The 20,761-nt window shown below is 41.4% G+C and overlaps 2 protein-coding genes across 6 annotated transcripts in view; one reads left to right on the plus strand and one right to left on the minus strand.

The window, feature by feature from the left end:
* The window catches only part of EIF3A (eukaryotic translation initiation factor 3 subunit A), a 39,524-nt gene extending 24,624 nt beyond the window's left edge, over positions 1-14,900 (minus strand). The window contains exons 1-7 of the mRNA XM_001928342.6: positions 14,657-14,900; positions 7,826-8,016; positions 7,531-7,667; positions 6,373-6,536; positions 4,825-5,024; positions 2,332-2,540; positions 181-352 (exon numbers count right to left, since the gene is read on the minus strand). Of these exons, the coding sequence (XP_001928377.1) occupies positions 181-352; positions 2,332-2,540; positions 4,825-5,024; positions 6,373-6,536; positions 7,531-7,667; positions 7,826-8,016; positions 14,657-14,705 (1,122 nt within the window). The 5' untranslated portion in view covers positions 14,706-14,900. The remainder of the gene's footprint in view (positions 1-180; positions 353-2,331; positions 2,541-4,824; positions 5,025-6,372; positions 6,537-7,530; positions 7,668-7,825; positions 8,017-14,656) is intronic.
* The window catches only part of FAM45A (family with sequence similarity 45 member A), a 40,903-nt gene continuing 35,082 nt past the window's right edge, over positions 14,941-20,761 (plus strand). Inside the window, exons 1-2 of one of the 5 annotated variants that reach the window (XM_005671503.3) lie at positions 14,949-15,087; positions 20,271-20,374. In XM_005671503.3, coding sequence (XP_005671560.1) covers positions 14,980-15,087; positions 20,271-20,374 — 212 coding nt within the window. In that variant the 5' untranslated portion in view covers positions 14,949-14,979. Of the gene's footprint in view, positions 15,088-20,270; positions 20,375-20,761 lie in introns of those variants that run through there. The other 4 variants (XM_021073441.1, XM_013983795.2, XM_021073442.1 and 1 more) reach the window with 4 other exon arrangements.

Raw genomic sequence — 20,761 nt, forward strand, 5'->3', positions numbered from 1 at the left:
AAAACCAATCACCTCAAGTGAACACAGCGCTGACTTCTCCCAGTGGTTCTCAAACTTGGCCATGCAGCAGAATCCCCTGGTGATGCATCAGAATTCCTAGCATTTAATTAAAAATTATAAAACCTAACCTTATAGCATTCTTTCAAAGCCACAAGAATGCTAAAACTTATTTATACCAACCATATCATTAATAAGGCCAATTCGCGTTGGTGGGGCTTGCAGGCCTAGCAGTGTTGCAAGACGACGCTGCTTTTCAACAATAATGCCGTCCATATCCAGAAGCCGAGCGATATCAGTACGCTCAGGGGTAATAGGGATGGAAAGAGTGGCCAAAAGGACTCTAGTAGACATTCTGGAGAACAAAGTTATAATCTGTTAAATTTGTAAATTTTACTTGAAAAGCAGAAAGACATTTATCTTTAATCAACTAGTAAAATGTGCCAGTGACAGAATATGTAAACCACCACGGTGAACTACACTCATAAATATTATTCATCAAGTCATGGGATTAATTAAAACGGAAATGGACTATGCTATAGTGAACACCTGGAGAAAGAGAACTTCATCTACCCACTCACCACTGTCAATGTTTCCTAGCTAGGGAAAAGGACTATGGGTTAAATGGCACAACAGACACATTTGTATCCTCTACACTGCCTTATAAACACAACTAGGGCACCTTTTTTTGAGGGGTGTGGGGCCTGCATCTGCAGCATGGGGACGTTCCCAGGTCAGGGATCAAGCCTGCGCAACGGCCAGAGATGGAACCGCCCCTCCAAAGAGACAAGCCAGATCATTAACCCACTGTGCCACAGGAGGAATTCCCAAAAGCTAAATTTAAGTTCCCTTAAAACACAAAAGGGAAGCCAGGTTGAATTCAGAGCACCATAGGACACTAAGGATTGTGGGCTCTGGAGCCCAAAAGTCAAGGGTTAGAATCTCAGCTTCCCCATTTCCAAGAATGGAACCTTAAGCAAGATACTTAACTTTTCTGAGCCACAAGGCTCTTGGGAAGCAAAAAGTAAAATAGCCTAACAATTATGACAGTACCCTTATAGTACTTTCTAATGGGGTAGTACAGAAATACCTCATTTAAAAAAAAAAAAAAATCAAGTTTTTTCTCATCCCAAACACACATGGATTACGTAAGAGTCAGTGAAGGACATAATGAACACTGTCCTCAAGAGTTTCAAAAAAAAAAAAAAAAAAAAAAAATCGGAGTTCCTGTCACGGCGCAGCAGAAACAAATCTGACCAGGAACCATGCCATTGTGGGTGCGACCCCTGGCCTCATTCAGTGGGTTAAGAATCCAGTGTTGCAGTGAGCTGTGGTATAGGTCGCAGACATGTCTTGGCCATCACTGTGGCTGTGGCCTCAGCTGTAGCTCCGATTCGACCCCTAGCCTGGGAACCTCCATATGCCACAGGTACAGCCCTAAAAAGAAAAAAAAGTCTTTAAGGAGTTTCCCATCCCTGACCTCACTCAGTGGGCCAGGGATCCGGCACTGCCGTGAACTGTGGTACAGGTCGCAGATGCGGCTCAGATCCCGCATTGTTATGGCTGTGGTATATATAGGCCTGCAGCTACAGCTCCAATTTGACCCCCAGCCTGGGAACCTCCATATCGTGCGGGTACAGCCCTAAAAAGACAAAAAAGACCAAAAAAAAGTTACATAGAAATACCCTTTTGAAGTTCCTGTTGTGGCTCAGTGGTTAACGAATCCAACTAAGAACCATGAGGTTGCAGGTTCGATCCCTGGCCTTGTTCAGTGGGTTAAGGATCTGGTGTTGCCGTGAGCTGTGGTGTACGTTGCAGACTCAGCTCGGATCTCGAGCTGCTGTGGCTGTGGCATAGGCTGGAGGCTACAGCTCCAATTAGACCCCTAGCCTGGGAATCTCCATGTGCTGCAGGATCGGCCCTAGAAAAGACAAAAAAAGACACCCCCCCCCAAAAAAAAAACTCTTTTTTGTTTTTGTCTTTTTAGTTCTTAGATCCTAAATATCTGTATGTGGATAGAAAGCTCATACTTAACACTGTCTTTCCTAATGTTCCATTTTCACAATTGGAGAATTAGTTATCAGATAAAAGATAACTACTGAGGACCAAGAATACTGACGGCCCAAGAAGAACAATCTCTAGAGACATTTTTGGCCGTTACAACTGGAGGGATGAGTGGGTAAACCAGGGATGCTGCTAACATCCTAAATGCATAGTACCCCACAACAAAGACTAACCAGCCCCAAACGTCAATAGCGTAGAGGTTGAGAAACTCTAATGCTATCACGGCATTAGAAGGCATTTCATAATTTCAGTACTGACAGTATTACTTACCTTTGCATCTCTTCTTGAGTAAGATTCTTTCTCATTTCTCTAGATAAATGGTAAAGACGATGGAGTGTAGATGCATGAAAAAGAGCATTTCCAGATTTCCAAAATACAGTTGAAACTTTGTTATAGTAATTTGCCATCAACTGAGGTTTGGGTGGTTTTTTAGACAAGGAGAACAGCCCATGAATATCTTCCACAGCTTTGAATGCTTCCTGAAATTAACGGTATAAATTAGAGTCGCTGCATTCTAAACAAAAAAAATCTAACTCAAATCTCTTTATGAAACTTAAAACACTTGAGAACAAAAGGGGCAAAATGAAAATGCTTTCATGTGTGGTTCTTTTCATTCAACTGTAATTTAATATCTGACATATTTCAGAAAACCATCACAAAAATACTAAATCCTTTAACTTCTTAAAGTAGATTGCCCAAACCTTAGGAAAAAAATGTGCAGGAGTTCCTGCTGTGGCAGAACAGGATCAACAGGCAGCATCTCTGAAGCACCAGGACGCAAGTTCAATCCCTGGCCCAACACACTGGATTTAAAGATCCAGCAATGTAGCAGCTATGGTATAGGTCGAAACTGCAGCTCAAATCTGACCCTGGCCTGAGAAATCCATATGCCAAGTGTCAGCCAAAAAGAAAAAAAAAAAAAGGTGGGGGGTGCATATCATACCACTTGAGAGAATATATTACAGAAATATCTGGAAGGATGTAAAACAACATAGAGGTTATTTCTCAATGATAAGATAATGAATAAATATGTTCTTCCTTTTACTTGTTTTGTCTATACTAAGCATGTTTACTGTCTTCGATAGAACTTTTTTCCTTTAGTTCATCAGGTTGTATTATGAGGGTGGCCCTAACAGAAAAGGAAAATACAGGGAGAGCGCAAGAAATCATATTTTCACTTGGCTGAAAAACTACTAATTTTTAGTTTTTTCCTCTGCAATTTCAATTACATTGAGGGGAGGGAATCAAACATATAGAAACAAATTATGACTACAAAATCATGTGAAAATGACTTTGCAGAATTCGAGTAAAAAGGTCATGTTGAGAACAAGACTCCCAACACCACTAAGCGCTCTCCAATGCAGAACACACTGGCTGTGCACACCACGGCAGCACTGAGAAACCTGAACGCAGCTTCTCCAACTACCTGCAGTAAAGGACAAGCTTGTCTCTGTAATTTCTAACCTGCTGCCAACAATAATTTTATTAAATACAATAAAATTACGACCAAAAAAAAAGGAAAAAAAAGTGAAGCTCAGTTTTGTTTTGTTTGCTTTTTAGGGCCACACCTACAGCATATGGAAGTTCCCAGGCTAGGGATCAAATCAGAGCTACAGCCACCGGCCTAAGCCACAGCTACACCAACTCGGGATCTGAGCTGCGTGTGACTTACACCACAGCTCATGGCAACACCGGATCCATAACCCACTGAGTGAGGCCAGGGATTGAACCCACATCATCATGTATACTAGCTGGGTTTGTAACCTGCTAAGCCACAACAGGAACCCCCAAGCTCAGTTTTTTAAAAAGAGTAAAGAGTCTTATGATGGAACATGTATTGTGAGAAAAAAGAATGTATACGTGTAAGTGTAACTGGGTCACCATGCTGTACAGTAGCAAAAAAAAAAAAAAAATATATATATATATATATATATATAAAAGATTTTTAAAAAGAGTAAAGAGTCTCAAAATTATCATGAAATTGTTACTTTTTTAAAAAAAATCCTTATAAATGAATATTCTCCATGCATTGAGCAACACTCTGAGGTCTGAAAAAGATGACATGATTTGGGAGTTCCTGCTGTTGTGCAAAGGGTTCAGTGACATCTCTCCTGCACCAGGATGTAGGTTGGATGCTGAGCCTGCCTGGCACAGTAGGTTAAAGTGTCCAGCCTTTCGGCAGCTATAGGTCACATTGGCTCAGATCTGATCCGGGAACTCCATATGCTGAGGGGAGGCCAAAAAAGAAGGGGGGAAAAAAGGATTACATGATTTGGCTCAGAATTGACAGGAGGCATCTCGAACCAAAAATATCTGAAATTTTCTATCCAAAACTTCCTACTCCATTAGACAATCTTAAATTCTCCACCTATCTATTGAAATTAACCAACAGGAGTTCCCGTCGTGGCGCAGTGGTTAACGAATCCGACTAGGAACCACGAGGTTGCGGGTTCGGTCCCTGCCCTTGCTCAGTGGGTTAAGGGTCCGGCGTTGCCGTGAGCTGTGGTGTAGGTAGCAGATGCGGATCGGATCCCACGTTGCTGTGGCTCTGGTGTAGGCCGGTGGCTACAGCTCCGATTCGACCCCTAGCCTGGGAACCTCCATATGCCGCAGGAGTGGCCCAAGAAATAGCAAAAAGACAAAAAGACAAAAAAAAAAAAAAGAAATTAACCAACAGACATCATGATGCAGATACTCACTGAGAGGAAAAAAGTATTATAAGCTGTTATTACTACAAAGAAAACCTAATAGTTCACAACATACCTGCCACAATTCCATGCTGATAGCACTGTCCAACTGAACAAGCCTGGTTTCCAAATGCATGGACTGGCTCTCTGGATTATTAAGATTGATTGCTGTACTTTGGTTATGGTGGCGTTGAATCTGAGACAAGTGCATTCTCAAATTGTCACACAGCTTACGGAATTCGGCCTTACGGGTATATTGAAGGCAGAATTTGAAAGCTGTAAGCATAATTGTAAAATGTATTAGGTACCCTCCACCATCAACTTGGGCATTTTAATGTTTTATTTCATATATTAAGGTCAGTTATTTTAACAAGATTTACCAAACTCACTATCAGTCTTTAGAAGTGATCAGAGTCATAATTAACTTCATGTGTCCTGACCACCTTGGGGACATAGTGATCAGTCCTGGCCTAAGATTAAAATACGGTGCTGGACTTTACAAATAGGAAGCTCATCAAATTTAGGTCTAAGAGGGACTCACCTTTCAAACAGTTACCACTTCAAATTCTAAAAGAGCAAGAGAATCCTGGTCTGAAATACAATGAACTTTCTCACCTAACTTACTGAAAACAATAAGCTTTTGCACTAATTAAAACTGAGTAATGTAAACTGAGGGTTTATGGTAACCTAGTTTCAACTATGTACCCAGATATGCAAATGAACTACTTGCTCCATCATTAAGATACACAGTAATTTTCTACCATCACATCTGCAATACTAGAATAACTTTTTTGGATATCCTTTGTCCTTCCCTTAAAGAGTACTTCTATTTCAATAGGACTAAAGCAAAGGGATATAGTTTAACTTCAAGTTAATATTTAATCTTAATCTTATCAAAAAGCCCTAGTTTACTTGTGCTAAATGAAAATTCACATATGCTAGCCATGTAAGCAAAATGAAATACAGATTCTAATACTCCTAGTAAACAATTCTTAGTCACAAAGTAACTTAAAACTTGAATAAATGAATACACGAATACCAATCAGCCCCATGTTAAAAAGAATGGCGACACAAGCTTGTGCTTAAGGCCAAAGTTAAAAAAAGCCGAGAGCCACTCTCTCAAGTCACATATAGTTAAAAGGCTTCACTGACAGCAAGATAAGTGACAGCAAAGAACAGAGATTAGGAAAACACATTTAATACAGTTCTTCAGATTAAAAGTACACGCTATATTAACTATTGGATATTTTCTATGATGATTTTAAGTCGTTAAGAAGGTGTTCTATACTCAACAATACTGTTTCAGAAAGGGAAAAATACATTTGTTTTTTATAAATCATAAAAGTTTTCTGGAGCTTGTAAAGACCTTAGAAACTGAGTGTGTGATTAAGTAGCTTGCCAAAGAATACACAGTAGAGTCAAAAGTGGAACTCAAGTTTGCCAAAAGGCAATCAAAAAGTTGTTTGTCTTTTCAGTCATTTGGAAAATTTTCAAAATGACTTATAAGGTCTTTCAGACATCAGTGGAATACATTACATACAGTTAACAGCTATTAACAGGTTAACAGCTAATCTTTTGCAAAACCTATTCTTAAGTCAACTTTTCAAATCAGTTCTTATTTTACCTTGTTGGGCAATATCATGGTAGAGACGCTCTACTCTAGAATTGTTCCGAAGAAGGTCCAAACACTGTCTGTATGATTCCCACAGGAATTTAACCCATGGAGTTAAAAGTAATCTGTCAGTACGATCCTGAGTGTCTTCACCACTTACTGCACTTAGGAGAACACTACAAAAAGATTGAAAAACGTTGAAAACAATTTTAGACATGGTTTCCTACATTACCATTATGATTATAAAACCAAGACCAACAACAGTCATATAAAACAGTTCAAATTGGAGTTCCCATTGTGGCTCAGTGGTTAACGAATCCAACTAGGAACCACGAGGTTGAGGGTTCAATCCCTGGCCTTGCTCAGTGGGTTAAGGATCCGGCATTGCCGTGAACTGTGGTGTAGGTTGCAGACAAGGCTCGGATACCGCATTGCTGTGGCTCTGGAGTAGGCCGGTGGCTACAGCTCCAATCGGGCCCCTAGCCTGGGAACCTCCATATGCCACAAGACTGGCCCTAGAAAAGGCAAAAAAAATAAAATAAAAAGACAAAAAAAATAAAATAAAATAGTTCAAATTCTTCCTACTACTCTGGACACACTGTAAAGCTGTTACTTTGATTCTAAGTATTTGAATTCCCAATCTTTATTATAGCCATTTAAGTTAGTATACCCCCTCCTAGCTGATGGTTGTAATTTTCCACTTTTATGAATTTTGAACAGCACGTGACTTCTTGAGGTTACTATACATTTAAAATTTCAAAGACAGGCATTTTCCTAATAAACATCTACTTCAAATGGGGATGACAAAAAGAAAAACAAAAACAAAAACACTGAAAGAAAGAAAAAAAAAAAAAAAAAAGGAGTTCCCGTCATGGCGCAGTGGTTAACGAATCCGACTAGGAACCATGAGGTTGCGGGTTCGGTCCCTGCCCTTGCTCAGTGGGTTAACGATCCGGCGTTGCCGTGAGCTGTGGTGTAGGTCGCAGACTTGGCTCTCCTGTGTTGCTGTGGCTCTGGCGTAGGCCGGGGCTACAGCTCCGATTCGACCCCTAGCCTGGGAACCTCCATATGCCACGGGAGCGGCCCAAGAAATAGCAACAACAACAACAACAAAAAGACAAAAAAAAAAAAACACTGAAAGAAATTAATTTAGCAATTTAACCTACATACCTCTCAGGAGTTTGAATATTATCCAGATCTTCTATGTCTAAGACCATCTGCTGAGATTCTTCTTTAGCAGCTTCAGTTTTCTCCTCTGCTAATTTCAAATATGCCCTAACAACATCCTCTAGAGATTTGATGTTCACCTGACCAAATAAACAAATAGATGAAACACTTTTCCCAAAAAGACTGTAAAATATTTTAAAGGCAAATTTTGTGATACAAAATATATTAACTTTGAAAAGTAAACTCCTCTGAAAATTACTAAAAGCACTTAAAAGATTAAAACTCAAGCTGTTCATACCTGTTGACAAATGTTCTTATACTGGTATAATCCTTCTTTAGCCAGGTGGCTCTTGCGAAGATCCACACAAAGCTCCAAGTATTTCAACATAATTGGCTCATGTATTTTTTGCCATGTTCTATGTTTCTTACTTTTCATAACATCATAAAGAACATCCAAAGCAGGTTGCTTTTTGCCAACCTCAAGAAATTCTGGAAAAGTAATTCAGAAGAATTAAATTAAATTACGTATACTATGCAAAAGTCTAAATCTTGCTTTTTAATTTGGTTGTTTAATTTCTGAACGCTTTTGAGGTCACGTTTATTTTTGACTTCTACAGCTATGCCAAAATTATCCAAAGTAAAAGTAAGAACAATGAAAAACTGGTACTATCTCAAAAATGTCCTAACTTGTAAAACCAGATTTCACTCAATTCCTTTGTGCCAATCCTGTCTAAGTGATTTTAAAATTCCAGAAATTCCTGTCATGAGGGAAACAATCTCCCCCTTACAAAAGCAGAAAAGTTTAACTTCAAGAATGATAATCTGACTGAAATTTTGTTAATTTTGTGTTAAGACCTGAGGCAGGATAAAACAATTAGGTTGACTTCGTTCAAGATCAACTGACTACATGGGTCTACTTCTGGGCTCTATTTTGATCATTCTCTATTGATCTATTGTCTAGTCTTTTGCAATACTTCATGTCTTGATTACTGCAGCCTTGAATCAGTGAGCGTGCTCCAACTTTGTTCTTCAGTTTGTAGATACTTACAAAATAGCTTACTGGGATTCTACTGAATCTATATAGTAAGTCTGGAAGAAATGACAACAGTATTTATTTAGTCTTCCAAACCATAAACAAAGAATACCGCTCCACTTATCACAGTCTAAACATGAGAAACCCATTAAGACAAATCCCAGCTGAAGGACAGTCTATAAAATATATGACAAGTACTCCTCAAAAGGCCATTGACAAATCTAAGTAACTGTCACAACCAAGAGGAGTCTAAGAAGACAGGACAACTAAATGTAATGTGGTATCCTGGATGGGATCTTGGAATACAAAAGTGACATTAGGGGAAGCTGAAGAAATATCAACCAAGTATGGACCTTCTGGAGTTCCTGTCATGGCGCAGTGGTTAACGAATGCAACTAGGAAGCATGACGTTGAGGGTTCGATCCCTGGCCTTGCTCAGTGGGTTAGGATCCAGCATTGCTGTGAGCTGTGTTGTAGATCGCAGACTTGGCTCAGATCTGATGCTGCTGTGGCTCTGGCATAGGCCGGTGGCTACAGCTCCAATTAGACCCCTAGCCTGGGAACCTCCATACGCCACGGGAGCGGCTCAAGAAAAGGCAAAAAGACCCAAAAAAAAAAAAAAAATTTTTTTTTTAAAGTACGGACTTTTCTTAATAACAATGTTTCAGTATTGATTCATTAGTTGATTCAGTATTGATGTACATTCTTACATCTACCACATGGATGTAAGATAGGAGAATCTCTGCAGGTGGGAACCTTCTGTACTATGTTTACAGTAATTTTGTAAATCTCAAACTTATGAAATTAGAAGTTCATTTTTTTTTTTTTATTTTATTTTTTTTTTTTTTTTTTTTTGTTGTTGCTATTTTGGGCGCTCCCGGCATATGAGTTCCAGGCTAGGGTTGAATCGGAGCTGTAGCACGGCCTACGCCAGAGCCACAGCAACTCGGATCCGAGCCGCGTCTGCAACCTACACCACAGCTCACGCAACGCCGGATCGTTAACCCACTAGTAAGGCAGGACCGAACCGCAACCTCATGGTTCCTAGTCGGATTCGTTAACCACTGCGCCACGACGGGAACTCCAGAAGTTCATTTTTTTAATTGGGGAAAAAAAATTTTTAGAATGTAGAGCAAAGAAATGGACTCTTAAAATACACCCCCTAAACTTGAACGTACTTCTGTATAAGTCAATATTTCAAAATCAGTTCCGATCTTAGATCTTTGGATATATTGCTCATTTTGAAATTCAATCAAAAGCAAAGGCTCCTCTGTCACATTATTCCTGACCACGTTAAAATGTATCTTATTTCACAACTATTATCTCTAATTATCCTGTGACTTTATTTAAATATTCTGATTCATATGTTTCACATTACAGGTGGCCCAGAATAACTGAAATAGTCCAAATTTGCACTCTAAGACATAGTAGAACAGCTTTAATAAAATGATTGTCTAATGTGGAAAAAAATAGTACCATATTTTTTCCTCATCTTTTATTTTGTATAAACAATAGACAGAGGGAAGGAGTATTTTTTCTGGTTATATTCAACTTAAAATTCAGTAATTGCCAAACTTCACATACACACACAAATCTGAACTTGTGAAAAATAATTTGGCAGAACTAAACACCAGTTTACACTATAAAAAAGTCTTAGAACACCTTTGTTTTTTAAATCACTGTATATTTTCTTCCAAAGGAAAAAATTCCTAACAAAAAAATCCTTAAGTGTTAACCTAACAATATATAGCATTATCAAACATGTAACTGTTCTAGGCAAACAACAGGCAAAAATGTCTTTTGTTTGGAAGGTTTACTAGATCTAGAGATTTAGTGAGTAATTCTGTTATTTCTTCTTTCAATTATCACATCTTTCAGGAATGCTGCTTCTGAACATTCCTTCCTCCAGGAAAAGGACAAAAAAAATTCCACCTCCAGTATATTAAAAAGTTTGCAAAAGGATAAATCACAAATCATACTGAATTAAGTATCTTTAACACAATATCCTTGGTTCTCTTGGGGCTCAGTGGGTTAAGGACCCAGTGTTGTCACTGCTGTGGTGCGGGTCCAATCCCTGGCCCAAGGAACTTCCGCATGCTATACCCCGCAATATCCTACCTCATCCTTTATTATAGCAAATCATATTCCTCACACGCAAATAATATAAACCCCTCTTCAATACTTCAAGTTAACAGTCTCAACATGAAACCTACCAATATGGGAGAAAGGCTATTTTCAGTTGAGTCAATTACCACCACCCCCCACCAGCAATGAAACAGATATAATACAACTAGATACTTTGTTGGAATAAGTCTTTTCTGTTTTAAAGAGGACCTAGCCATCCCTAACCCTAACCCTGGAGCATGCATACAAGGTTATTTTAAAATCCAACAATACCTAAGTGCTTTTCACAACTATTTAACAAAACTATCAGCCAAAAATTTGGGAGTAAATGCTTTTAAATTTATCCTCTATACCTTAAGAATACCACAGCAATACCACCAAAATGACCTAGCATATCCAATTCCCAATCTTCTGTTGATTTAAATCCACACTATTGTATATAAGCACTGCCAGTATGTTGCAACACAAAATCGGCACAAAGAAAGTTAAAGAGCTGGCCCCAGCAAGATGTGATGACACAATACTAAACTGTCTAAAAATATTTCATTCTCCCAATCCCTTATTTTTAAATGAGGTATTTTAATGTCATTTTCAAAAATAAGACGTCTTGTTTGGTGACAGAACTAAAAGTACTTTTCATTTCCTAAACAGTCGAAATTTATGATTCTAAATCTCATACTTTCAAACTCTGAAACAATAGTTTCAAACAAGCCAAAGTAAATGCATTAAAGGAGTTCCCGTCATGGCACAGTGGTTAACAAATCCGATCGTGAGGTTGCGGGTTCGATCCCTGGCCTCGCTCAGTGGGTTAAGGATCCGGTGTTGCCTTGAGCTGTGGTGTAGGTTGCAGACGCGGCTTGGATTCGCATGGCTATGACTGTGGCATAGGCTGGTGGCTATAGCTCCAATTAGACCCCTAGCCTGGGAACCTCCAAATGCCACAGGAGAGGCTCAAGAAAAGGCAAATTGACAAAAAACAACAACAACAACAAAGTAAAATGCATTAAAAAACTTTTTCTTTAGGAGTTCCTTTGTAGTGCAGCATTGTCACTGCAGCATGGCATGGGTTCGATCCCTTGCCCAGGAATTTTCACAGGCCAAAAGTAATATATAGTAACATCACCAAGGTTAAAAAAAAAAGATACAAGGATATTTTTAAATAAACTGGAATGGGAACAAGTTTCAGTTTCATGATAATCCAAGACGGTAAGTTCCTGTCTTTATCCTTTTATCTAAGGATTTAGTTCTTCTGAAATCATCTATCCAATGGAGGGGTGAGGCAGACGAGGAGTTCTTGAGGCTGGAAAAAACTACCACACACTAAAAGTTCTATTGCAATGTTTAAAGAAATGTTCATTTCCAGACTGATATTCATGAAATAAAAATTAAAATCTGAAATTACAAACTATTACTAGGAGGGTGGGCATTCTGAATTTACCTTGAAGATACAATGAATGAAACTATGTATCTATCTATAAAGAAAAAGCTTAGGTCAGCCCTTCATTTTTACTTATTTGTGCAACAGATCAAATACGCAAGCTATAATGTTACAGAATTTGTGAGTTTAATAACAACTTTATTTATTTTAAAAGCATTGGCTGTAGAGTGCAAGTTTACAGTGTCAAAGGGACTAATTTAGCATTATTAACAATTTAAACTGGAAAAAGAGCTTTTTTCAAATGGTAACAGAATATGAGTTTCTTGCCTGTAGCTGCTGGGCCAAGTTCTCATCTTCCCAGAGGGATTTTTTTCCCAATTGTTTCCAAAAACACTGCTCTGATACACAGACTGAGGGTGACGTGAAGGACTATTCCACAGTTAAAACTTACTCACATTTTATTAAGATATTGTAATGTGATGAGCTCTAAATGTGATTGAGATTACAAATGTTATAGATAAAATGAGAATATTTCCCTTAGAATAAAATGTGCTTTGATCACCCTATTTAAAGTGTTGTTAAGCAGTGCCACACTAAGGGGGCTCTAGTTCACAAGATCGAAAATACAGAAACTACGACTTGAATGCAAGGCATCACTACCATAAGCACCCGGCCTACACCTTAAAAGGGCTGCAGCAAGGAGTCAATACAACCCTTTTCGAAACCCACACTAACAAAATTCAAATCCCCATCCCCATCCCAGTGTCCCTTTTTCATCTTGCCTACTTTAATTTCAGATGTTTTCTCCAAACTGTCCCTCATAAACCAAACCTATTTCAACTCAAATTCTGAAAAGATTAAGACGTCACACATCATATAGCCCTTCTAATTTTAAGTAAGTTATTGAAACAGTAAATTCACCTAAAGATTCAGAAGGGAAGAGTGAAGGAAACAAGGCCTGAACACATCATATGTAGTATATTTAGGCCATCGAGATTACACTGCTTCAGCCTATTAACCTGAGGCAAAAATGCCTGTTGGTAAAGCATTCAAAAGACCATATAAAACAGATCTGCCATGGCAATTACAGCGGTAATTTCACCAAAGCCATTTGGTATACCCTGATAATAATTCTCTAAATTTCAAAACATCAAAAGAATTTTTCCAAACTTTGCTAGTTTATTTTGTAGGGTTAAATCTCCATTTCACTCTATTTTCTTTCCTACAAGTTAATCAACATCCTTAAACTTCTTGCCTGTTCTAATAATTGGTTTTTAAAACAATTACACTATTCCACAGAATGTGGCATTATCCTATTCCACAGACTGTTACGTCTCCCCCAAATTGTTACTTCTGGTTAAAATAACAAGCATGTGACAAAGAGATCTCTAGCCCTGACAGATTATCAGTAGTAATAATTGTATACAGACTAAAACTGACCTTTTCATAAGAGGATTTTCAAACTAACAAAATAAGCTCGCAAGCATAAAACTGTGACTGACACGGTATATTCATCTCCAGTACAGATGAGAACCAACCCTTGTTTGAGTAGAGGAAAGGTGAAAATATGAGCAATGGATACACTAACACTTATAAGCCCTAAATAATAATAAAAGTTGTTTAAGACCAGAGGCACGTATATTAGATTTGCACTTCCATAACGTCAACGTAATAAATGCCTCTTGAATAGACCGGCACACACACAAGTTTCCCAAAAGCTCCAGTGGCTTAAGTACACAAACGGAAATAAAAATCGCAAGCAGCAGTGCCATGGTGGGGAAAAAAAGACCGATCTGGAAGTTAAGAAACCTTGGTTTGGTCTCCAAGCTCAACAACTAACTCCCAGAGTGACCTTGGACAAATCTGTCTCTCTAGGCCTCACTTTCGTTATCTTTACGAGAGAACTTGAAGTCTCTCTCATAGTATTAACTCTGTCCCAACTTCTGAGAGTCGAAGTAAGCTGCTGACTGCCAATAATCAATGCCAGAAAACACAGGAAACCAGTTAAATGGGTCAGAGTCCCCGAAGAGGAGACAGTGGCCAGAGGGGAAAGGGACGTGGACCCTGACCCAGAAGAGCGAGGCGCTAGATTGGGGGGGGGGGGGCGCCCGGAGGTGTCAGCGGGAGGGCCGGAGGTGGGACCGCCGGCTCCCGGCCGGACGGGAGGTGGAGTCGAGGTTCTCGCGTGCATTGTCCCCGGGAGGGAGCCATGTTTCCTCCTCCCCGGCACTCCCAGATGGCGGCCGGGGGCGCGGAGCCTCAGCAGAAAGCCCGTGGTCTGGAGGGCAAGCGGAGGCGGGAAGGGAGAAGCTCCGGCCCGGGTAGGCCTGTCCCAGGAGCTGCGGCCCAGACGGCGGCGGGGGGAAGTAGGGTCCCCACAGCGACGGTTCCGGGCTGCGCGCCTCTCACCCCCACGTCGGTTGGAGCGAAAGAGGCAACATGCCCAACCACGGGCTGGGTCGGTGGCGGGCAGGCCGCATCGGCCTCCTGTGCAGCTGCAGGCGGGCAGCAGAGCAGAGAGAAGCAGTCCCCGGCCCCGCGACCTCCCAGGCCTCGGGCCGCCCCAGCCCGGCGCGCCCCGATCCCCTACTCACCGTTGGCGCGTTTGAGGGCATTTTCCGGCCTCTGGAAGTAGGCCGGCATCTTGGCGGCAGGCTCAGCTCACCCGGCGTTAGCGAACTCCTTAGGGGCCCGGGCCGGGAGAGGAGACGAAGGGGAACCAGCGCGAGGCTCCACGCGCCTCGCCAGCAGTCGCCCGCGCCCAGCCGGCCAGAGACGGAAAGGAAGAAGCCACGTGACCCCCGCGCGGCGGCGCCGCCGCCGCCGAGGCCCCGGATGTAGAGGCGGGTCTCCGCGCACGCACCGCCTCTCCCCGCGCGCAGGCGCGTTGGCGTCACGCGTGCCCGCTGACGTGGCGATGGCAGGCGTCCTTGAGTTCCGTCGCCTCTTCGGGACTCCGCTGGGAAACGTTAGGGAGCCGGTTGTCAGGCCTTTCGCTCCTGGAGCGAAAATCGGAGTGGGCAAGGTGAGAGTTGGGTCAGAGCTTCTGGCTGGCGAGAAGGCAGGTGTCTGCATAGAGTCGTCCCTAACTTGATTTATGCAAAGTTTTTCGAAGTTACCGTCAGGTCGCTCTGCCTAGGGAATGGCCTGACTTGGCTGCATTAATTGCCAGATTGGTTCATTTAACAAAAATACGTTGGGCAGATATTAGGCCAGCAATACTTGCCACTGGGAGATTGTGGTGACCTGTCACATGGCAGACTAGCATGAGGAGGGATGTAATAAATAACTAAACAAATAAGCGATCTTATTTCATATCTAGGTAAAATTTTAAAGCTGGTGACACAGAGGTTGCCTGGTCCCTCAGAGAAGGCGAGTTTTGAGCCGAGACCTGAAGGATGGGAATAGACTGTTAACAACAGTCTGACAGGGGACAAAAAGACCTGCAGCAAAACAGACCCTCAAAATATTTGAAAATATATGCGAGTGTTGTTGCCTTTATATTCAGCACATATCGTAAACACATGTAGGAAAAATGAGTGTTAGTGAAAAAAATCCATATATAACAGGCCCTTTGTTACAGTCTTATTATTGATTAATAATTTTAATGTGAAAACATTGTACGTAGAACTTGAAAGCCATTTACACTGAAGCTAACCATTCAAGCCTTGTGTGAAATTAAGATGAGTTCAGAAGAAAAATTCAGAAAGCACCAGTGGAATAAATTGTTGCAAATTTATTACGCATTTTGTAATAATAGATGGGATATGTGAATTGAGAGAGTGCTACATTAAGGAGTGAGGAAACTACAGTACCTGCGCACAGAAAGCATTTCCCCTGCATTCCTTTGCCTCATAAAAAAAGATTGTTCTATTTAACTTTATCACTGTGAAGAAAGAAAATTTCTCTTTTCTTTGTTGGGGCCCTGTGTGCAGTGGCTGCAAACAGCAGCCTGCCAGGTGATGTCTGCAGTTTGTCGCTTGTCTGGGTTGCCCTAGGGGATATAGGAGACAACCCTTTCCAGTGGACATTCATGATAGGCATGCTGTCCCCTATGTAGGCTCCAGACAGGTATGCCCCAGTGCCTTTGCAAAGCCCAGGGCACAGTGGCCAGGGTCCACATTGCTCAAGTTATAATGTCCACCTGCACCAAAGCTGCAGAACAAGGATCCCTATGCAAGGCCAAGTTCAAGTTTGCTGGCCGCCAGAAGAGCCACATCTCCAAGAAGTGGAGATGTACTAAGTATAATGAGGATAAATTTGAAAACATGGTGACAGAAAAGCAGCTTATCCCGGATGGCTTTGTGGTCAAAAGATCCCTAACGGTGGCGCCTGGACAAATGGTGGGCCCTGCACTCATGTCCTCCTTATGCCCATCAATAAACCCTACTTTCCAGAGTTCCCCTTGCGGCCCAGCAGAAATGAATCTGACTAGCATCCATGAGGACGAGGGTTTGATCCCTTGGCCTTAGCTCGGTAGGTTAAGGATCCCACGTTGCCATGAGCTGTGGTGTAGGTCAAAGACAGCAGCTCGGATCCCGTGCTGCTGTGGCTGTTGCATAGGCCAGCAGCTACAGCTCCTATTTGACCCCTAGCCTGGGAACCTCCACATTGCTGCTGGTGTGGTCCTAAAAAGACCAAAAAAAAAAAAAAAAAAAAAATTCCTACTTTCCTGTCAAGAAAAAGAAAAGTTGGGAAATGCAGACATTTAAAAAAATTACAAATTCTGAAAAAAAGTTTATTTTAAAATTAATTTCAGGGGAGTTCCTGTTGTGGCGCAACGGAGATGAATTTGACTGGTAACCATGAGGTTGGGGGTCCAATCCCTAGCCTTGCTCAGCGGGTTGGGGATCCTGCTTGGCTGTGGCTGTGGCTCCGATTCAACCCCTAGCTGGGAACCTCCATATACCACTGGTGTGGCCCTAAAAAGCAAAAAACAAACAAACAAACAAACAAACAAAAAAAACAGAGAATTCTCCCTCCAAAATGCTCAGATCTGTCAATGTCTGTGCTTCTCAAAAAACAATAGCAGGGTTGAGCAATAAGGACTAAGAAGCTGTAGGAACTGTTTTATGGGGCAGGATCAAGAGACTTGTTTGTGTATATAATAATTAAGTCAAAATTTAAAAGCTAAACATAAGAGCAAATATAGCTTTTAAATGCTATAGCTAGAAAATTACCCAGTAGGCCATAGAGACACGTTAACAGAATAAAATAAAAGGAAACCTGCCCTGAGTATCTTTCTGCTTCCCAACCAGAAAGCTTTCTTACCTTTCCATTGTTATAGCTCAAAGAAAATGGTAAAATGATTATTATAACTCAATTATTTGGTAGACCTGAAAGAATAAAAATACTAGAATATTCGGAGGTAAAATGAAATTCAGTATTTCTACATCTTCATTCTTTTTTCTTTGAAGTTATTTAATAAGTACAGTTGACCCTCTACACCCATGGGGTTCCGCATCCACAGATTCAACCAAACATGAATTGAAAATATTTGGAAAAAAATTCCAGAAATTCCCAAAAAGCAAAACTTGAATTTGTTGCTGGCAACTATTTACATAGATTTACATTGCATTCAGTATTACAAGTAATCTAAAGGTAAAGTATACAGGCAGATATAGATTACATGCCAATACTATGCCATTTTCTTTTTTGTTTTTTTGTTTGTTCTGTTTTGTTTTTGTATTTTCTAGGGCCGCACCCGCAGCATGTGGAGGTTCCCAGGCTAGGGGTCCAATCAAAGCTGTAGCCGCCGGCCTACGCCAGAGCCACAGCAACGCTAGATCTGAGTTGCGTCTGCAACCTACACCACAGCTCATGGCAACACCGGATCCTTAACCCACTGATCAAGGCCAGGGATGGAACCCGCAACCTCATGGTTCCTAGTCGGATTCATTAACCACTGAGCCACAACGGGGACCTCCTGCCATTTTCTGTAAGACTTGAACATTGCATGTTTTGATTTGTAGTGGGGGTTGGAACCACCAGATACCAAGAGAAGACTGCATGTGAAGCATTTGATGATATACTAGCCAATAATCGTTTAAGTGCATTAGATAAACTTATTTATAGTCTATTACCATGTTTTTGAATGAATAAATGTATAATACCAATTTCCAGGATAAATTTACTGACTAAGGAGTTCCCATTGTGGCTCAGAGGTAAAGAACCCGACTAGTATCCGTGAGGACATGGCTCCATCCCTGGCCCCACTCAGTGGGTTAAGGATCCGGTGTTGCCGTGAGCTGTGGTGTAGGCTGCAGTCGAGGCTTGGATCTAGCATTGATGTGGCTGTGGTGTAGGCCGACATCTCTAGCTCTGCTTCAGCCCCTAAGCTGGAAACTTCCATATGCCGTAGATGTGGCCCTAAAAACACACCAAAAAACCCAAAAAACAAAAACCTTACCTATTACGTTCAACTGTCAAGTATTCAGTACCAGCTAACAGCCATAAAGTTAGATGCCAGGGCTAAAAAGATGCAAGATGCCTGCTTTCAAGGAGAAGATGATTCACTGGTGAAAATAGATGAATACACAGTGAGGGACAAGATAGGATCTATTCTGGGCCTGGAGAAAAGCGTAATTACTTGCTGTTGATTAATGCTCACTTAGTAGAAAACAAGCAACCTGAATATGCTAAAAGCCACTTGAGGAAGTGGCAGAAGGAAGTAATCAGTCTGATGAAGGTTTTTTTCCCTAATCAAGCTACTTTTGTACTATAGATGACTGGATAATTTCTCAAATACAGTGTTTTGGAGGGCCTTCCCAACTGGAGTGGAATAAATAAGATTCTCAAAAAAACAGTTGTTAAGGGCGCAACTGAAGTACTCTATTATACATATTTGCAACATAATATCTTACAGCTTTAAAACAAGTATGGTGTCTTACAATTCACAAAATGCTTTCACTTTCATCATTTTGTTTCCAAGAATACTGTAAGGAAGGCATTTATATTGGTGAACATAATAAATTGCAGCAGTAAACCAAGTTTTGAAGTTATACATTCATTCAACAAACTATTATTGGAGTTCCTTTGTGGTGAAGTGGGTTAAGGATCTGGCATTGTCACTGCAGCAGCTCAAGCTGCTGCTCTGCCCAGATTCAGTCCTTGGCCTGAGAACTTCCACATGTGGCAGGTGCAGCCAAAAAAAAAAAGAAAAGAAAAGAAAAACCTGTTATTAACAAACCATTACTATGTTTTCAGCTCTGGAAGTAAGCACGCAATGGGTATGTACAGAGCAGTGAACAAGACAGACTTGGTTCCTGCCTTCTCAGATTTTGCAGTCCAGAGAGAGGAAGATTTAGAACACTCACCAGAAGCTCCATGGAGACAGAGACCCCACTGCAGTCCAGGCCCCCATCATCTCTCCAGGCCTGTCTCTCATCACACACAATGTTTTTCAGCACCTTAAAGAGTCCTATCCTACCTGCAACCCAAGGCACGCCATCATGACACTTGGAAATTCACCACCACCCATTCCTTGCTCTGGCAACAACCTGTTTCTCCTTCACAGTAAAGGTCATTTCTGCCAGGATTCTTCCCTGGCCCCCAGATTAGATACCAAGGCACTGAGCATCAGTAGCATCTGGTCTGCAAGTTCCCATGTGGCATAGTGGGTTAAAGGATCCAGTGGCCTTGCCACAGCTGCAGCGCAGGGTTCGATCCCTGGCCAGGAACTTCCACATCCCTGGCCCAGGAAACTCCATATGCTGCGGGGGTGGCCAGAAATAAAAAGTAAATAAAAACAACATCCTGTCTTGGAACGGACCATACTTCAATGTACTTACGTGCAGACGGTAAGCTCCAAGAAGGGAAGGACCTTATTGGTGTTGCTCACCAGGTGTATCCCCAGCCGCTGGCAGAGCATCTGACAGATAGGATGCTCTCAAAAAGTGCTGGAGAGAGAAATTAATAAATCCTTACATAAACATTTATATAGAACAATTTCCTACTACTACGCTCATGGGGAGGTAACAAGTTTAAAGTCTAAAATGTGTCTTGTTTGAGTCATAGCGCATCTACCCATCTGCATGGAGTGTTCAATTTACCTAAACCTCAACATGCAAATATTAAAGAAGAAACAATAATGTTCTTCACCCAAAGCTCCTAATTGCACTGGTTTTGAACCTCCAGCTGTGCTGAGTACATTTGTGATTTTCTTTTCTTTTTTTTTCCTTTTTGGCCACACCCACGGCATGTGACCAGGGATGGAACCCTTGCCACAGCAGCAACCTGAGCAATGGCAGTGACCACACTGGATCCTTAACCCACTGTGCCACCGGTGAACTCCTCATTCATAATTTTCTGAGGTCAGTGTTCAAAGATATCATGCTTCCTGTTTGTATATATCCCTCCATCCCTTACCCACCACTGGCTGACTCCTGCTAATACTTCAAGCCTCAGCTCAGAGGCTTCCTCTGCAAAGCCTTTCCTGCCAGCCAGGGGCTGACTTAACTACCCTTTGCCTGTGCTCTTTGCTCAGGCCACCTTTAGCTCCGTTATCCAGGCTAACCCTGAGCACTCTGCTGTCCTGGCAACCCTGTCAAGGGGTGGCTGTGTTCCTCTCTAACCACTCTGCCTGGAGATGGGTCAGTGGCCCACTAACTCTTCCTGCTAGTTACTTTCTGAGCTTTCTCCCGCTCTCTCCCTCTCCATCCCTCTCTCTCTCTCTCCTCCCTGAAATTCTGAGTTTCGAT

Source organism: Sus scrofa, chromosome 14 (genome assembly GCF_000003025.6).
Source record: "Sus scrofa isolate TJ Tabasco breed Duroc chromosome 14, Sscrofa11.1, whole genome shotgun sequence".
In the NCBI taxonomy this organism is placed as follows: Eukaryota; Metazoa; Chordata; class Mammalia; order Artiodactyla; family Suidae; genus Sus; species Sus scrofa.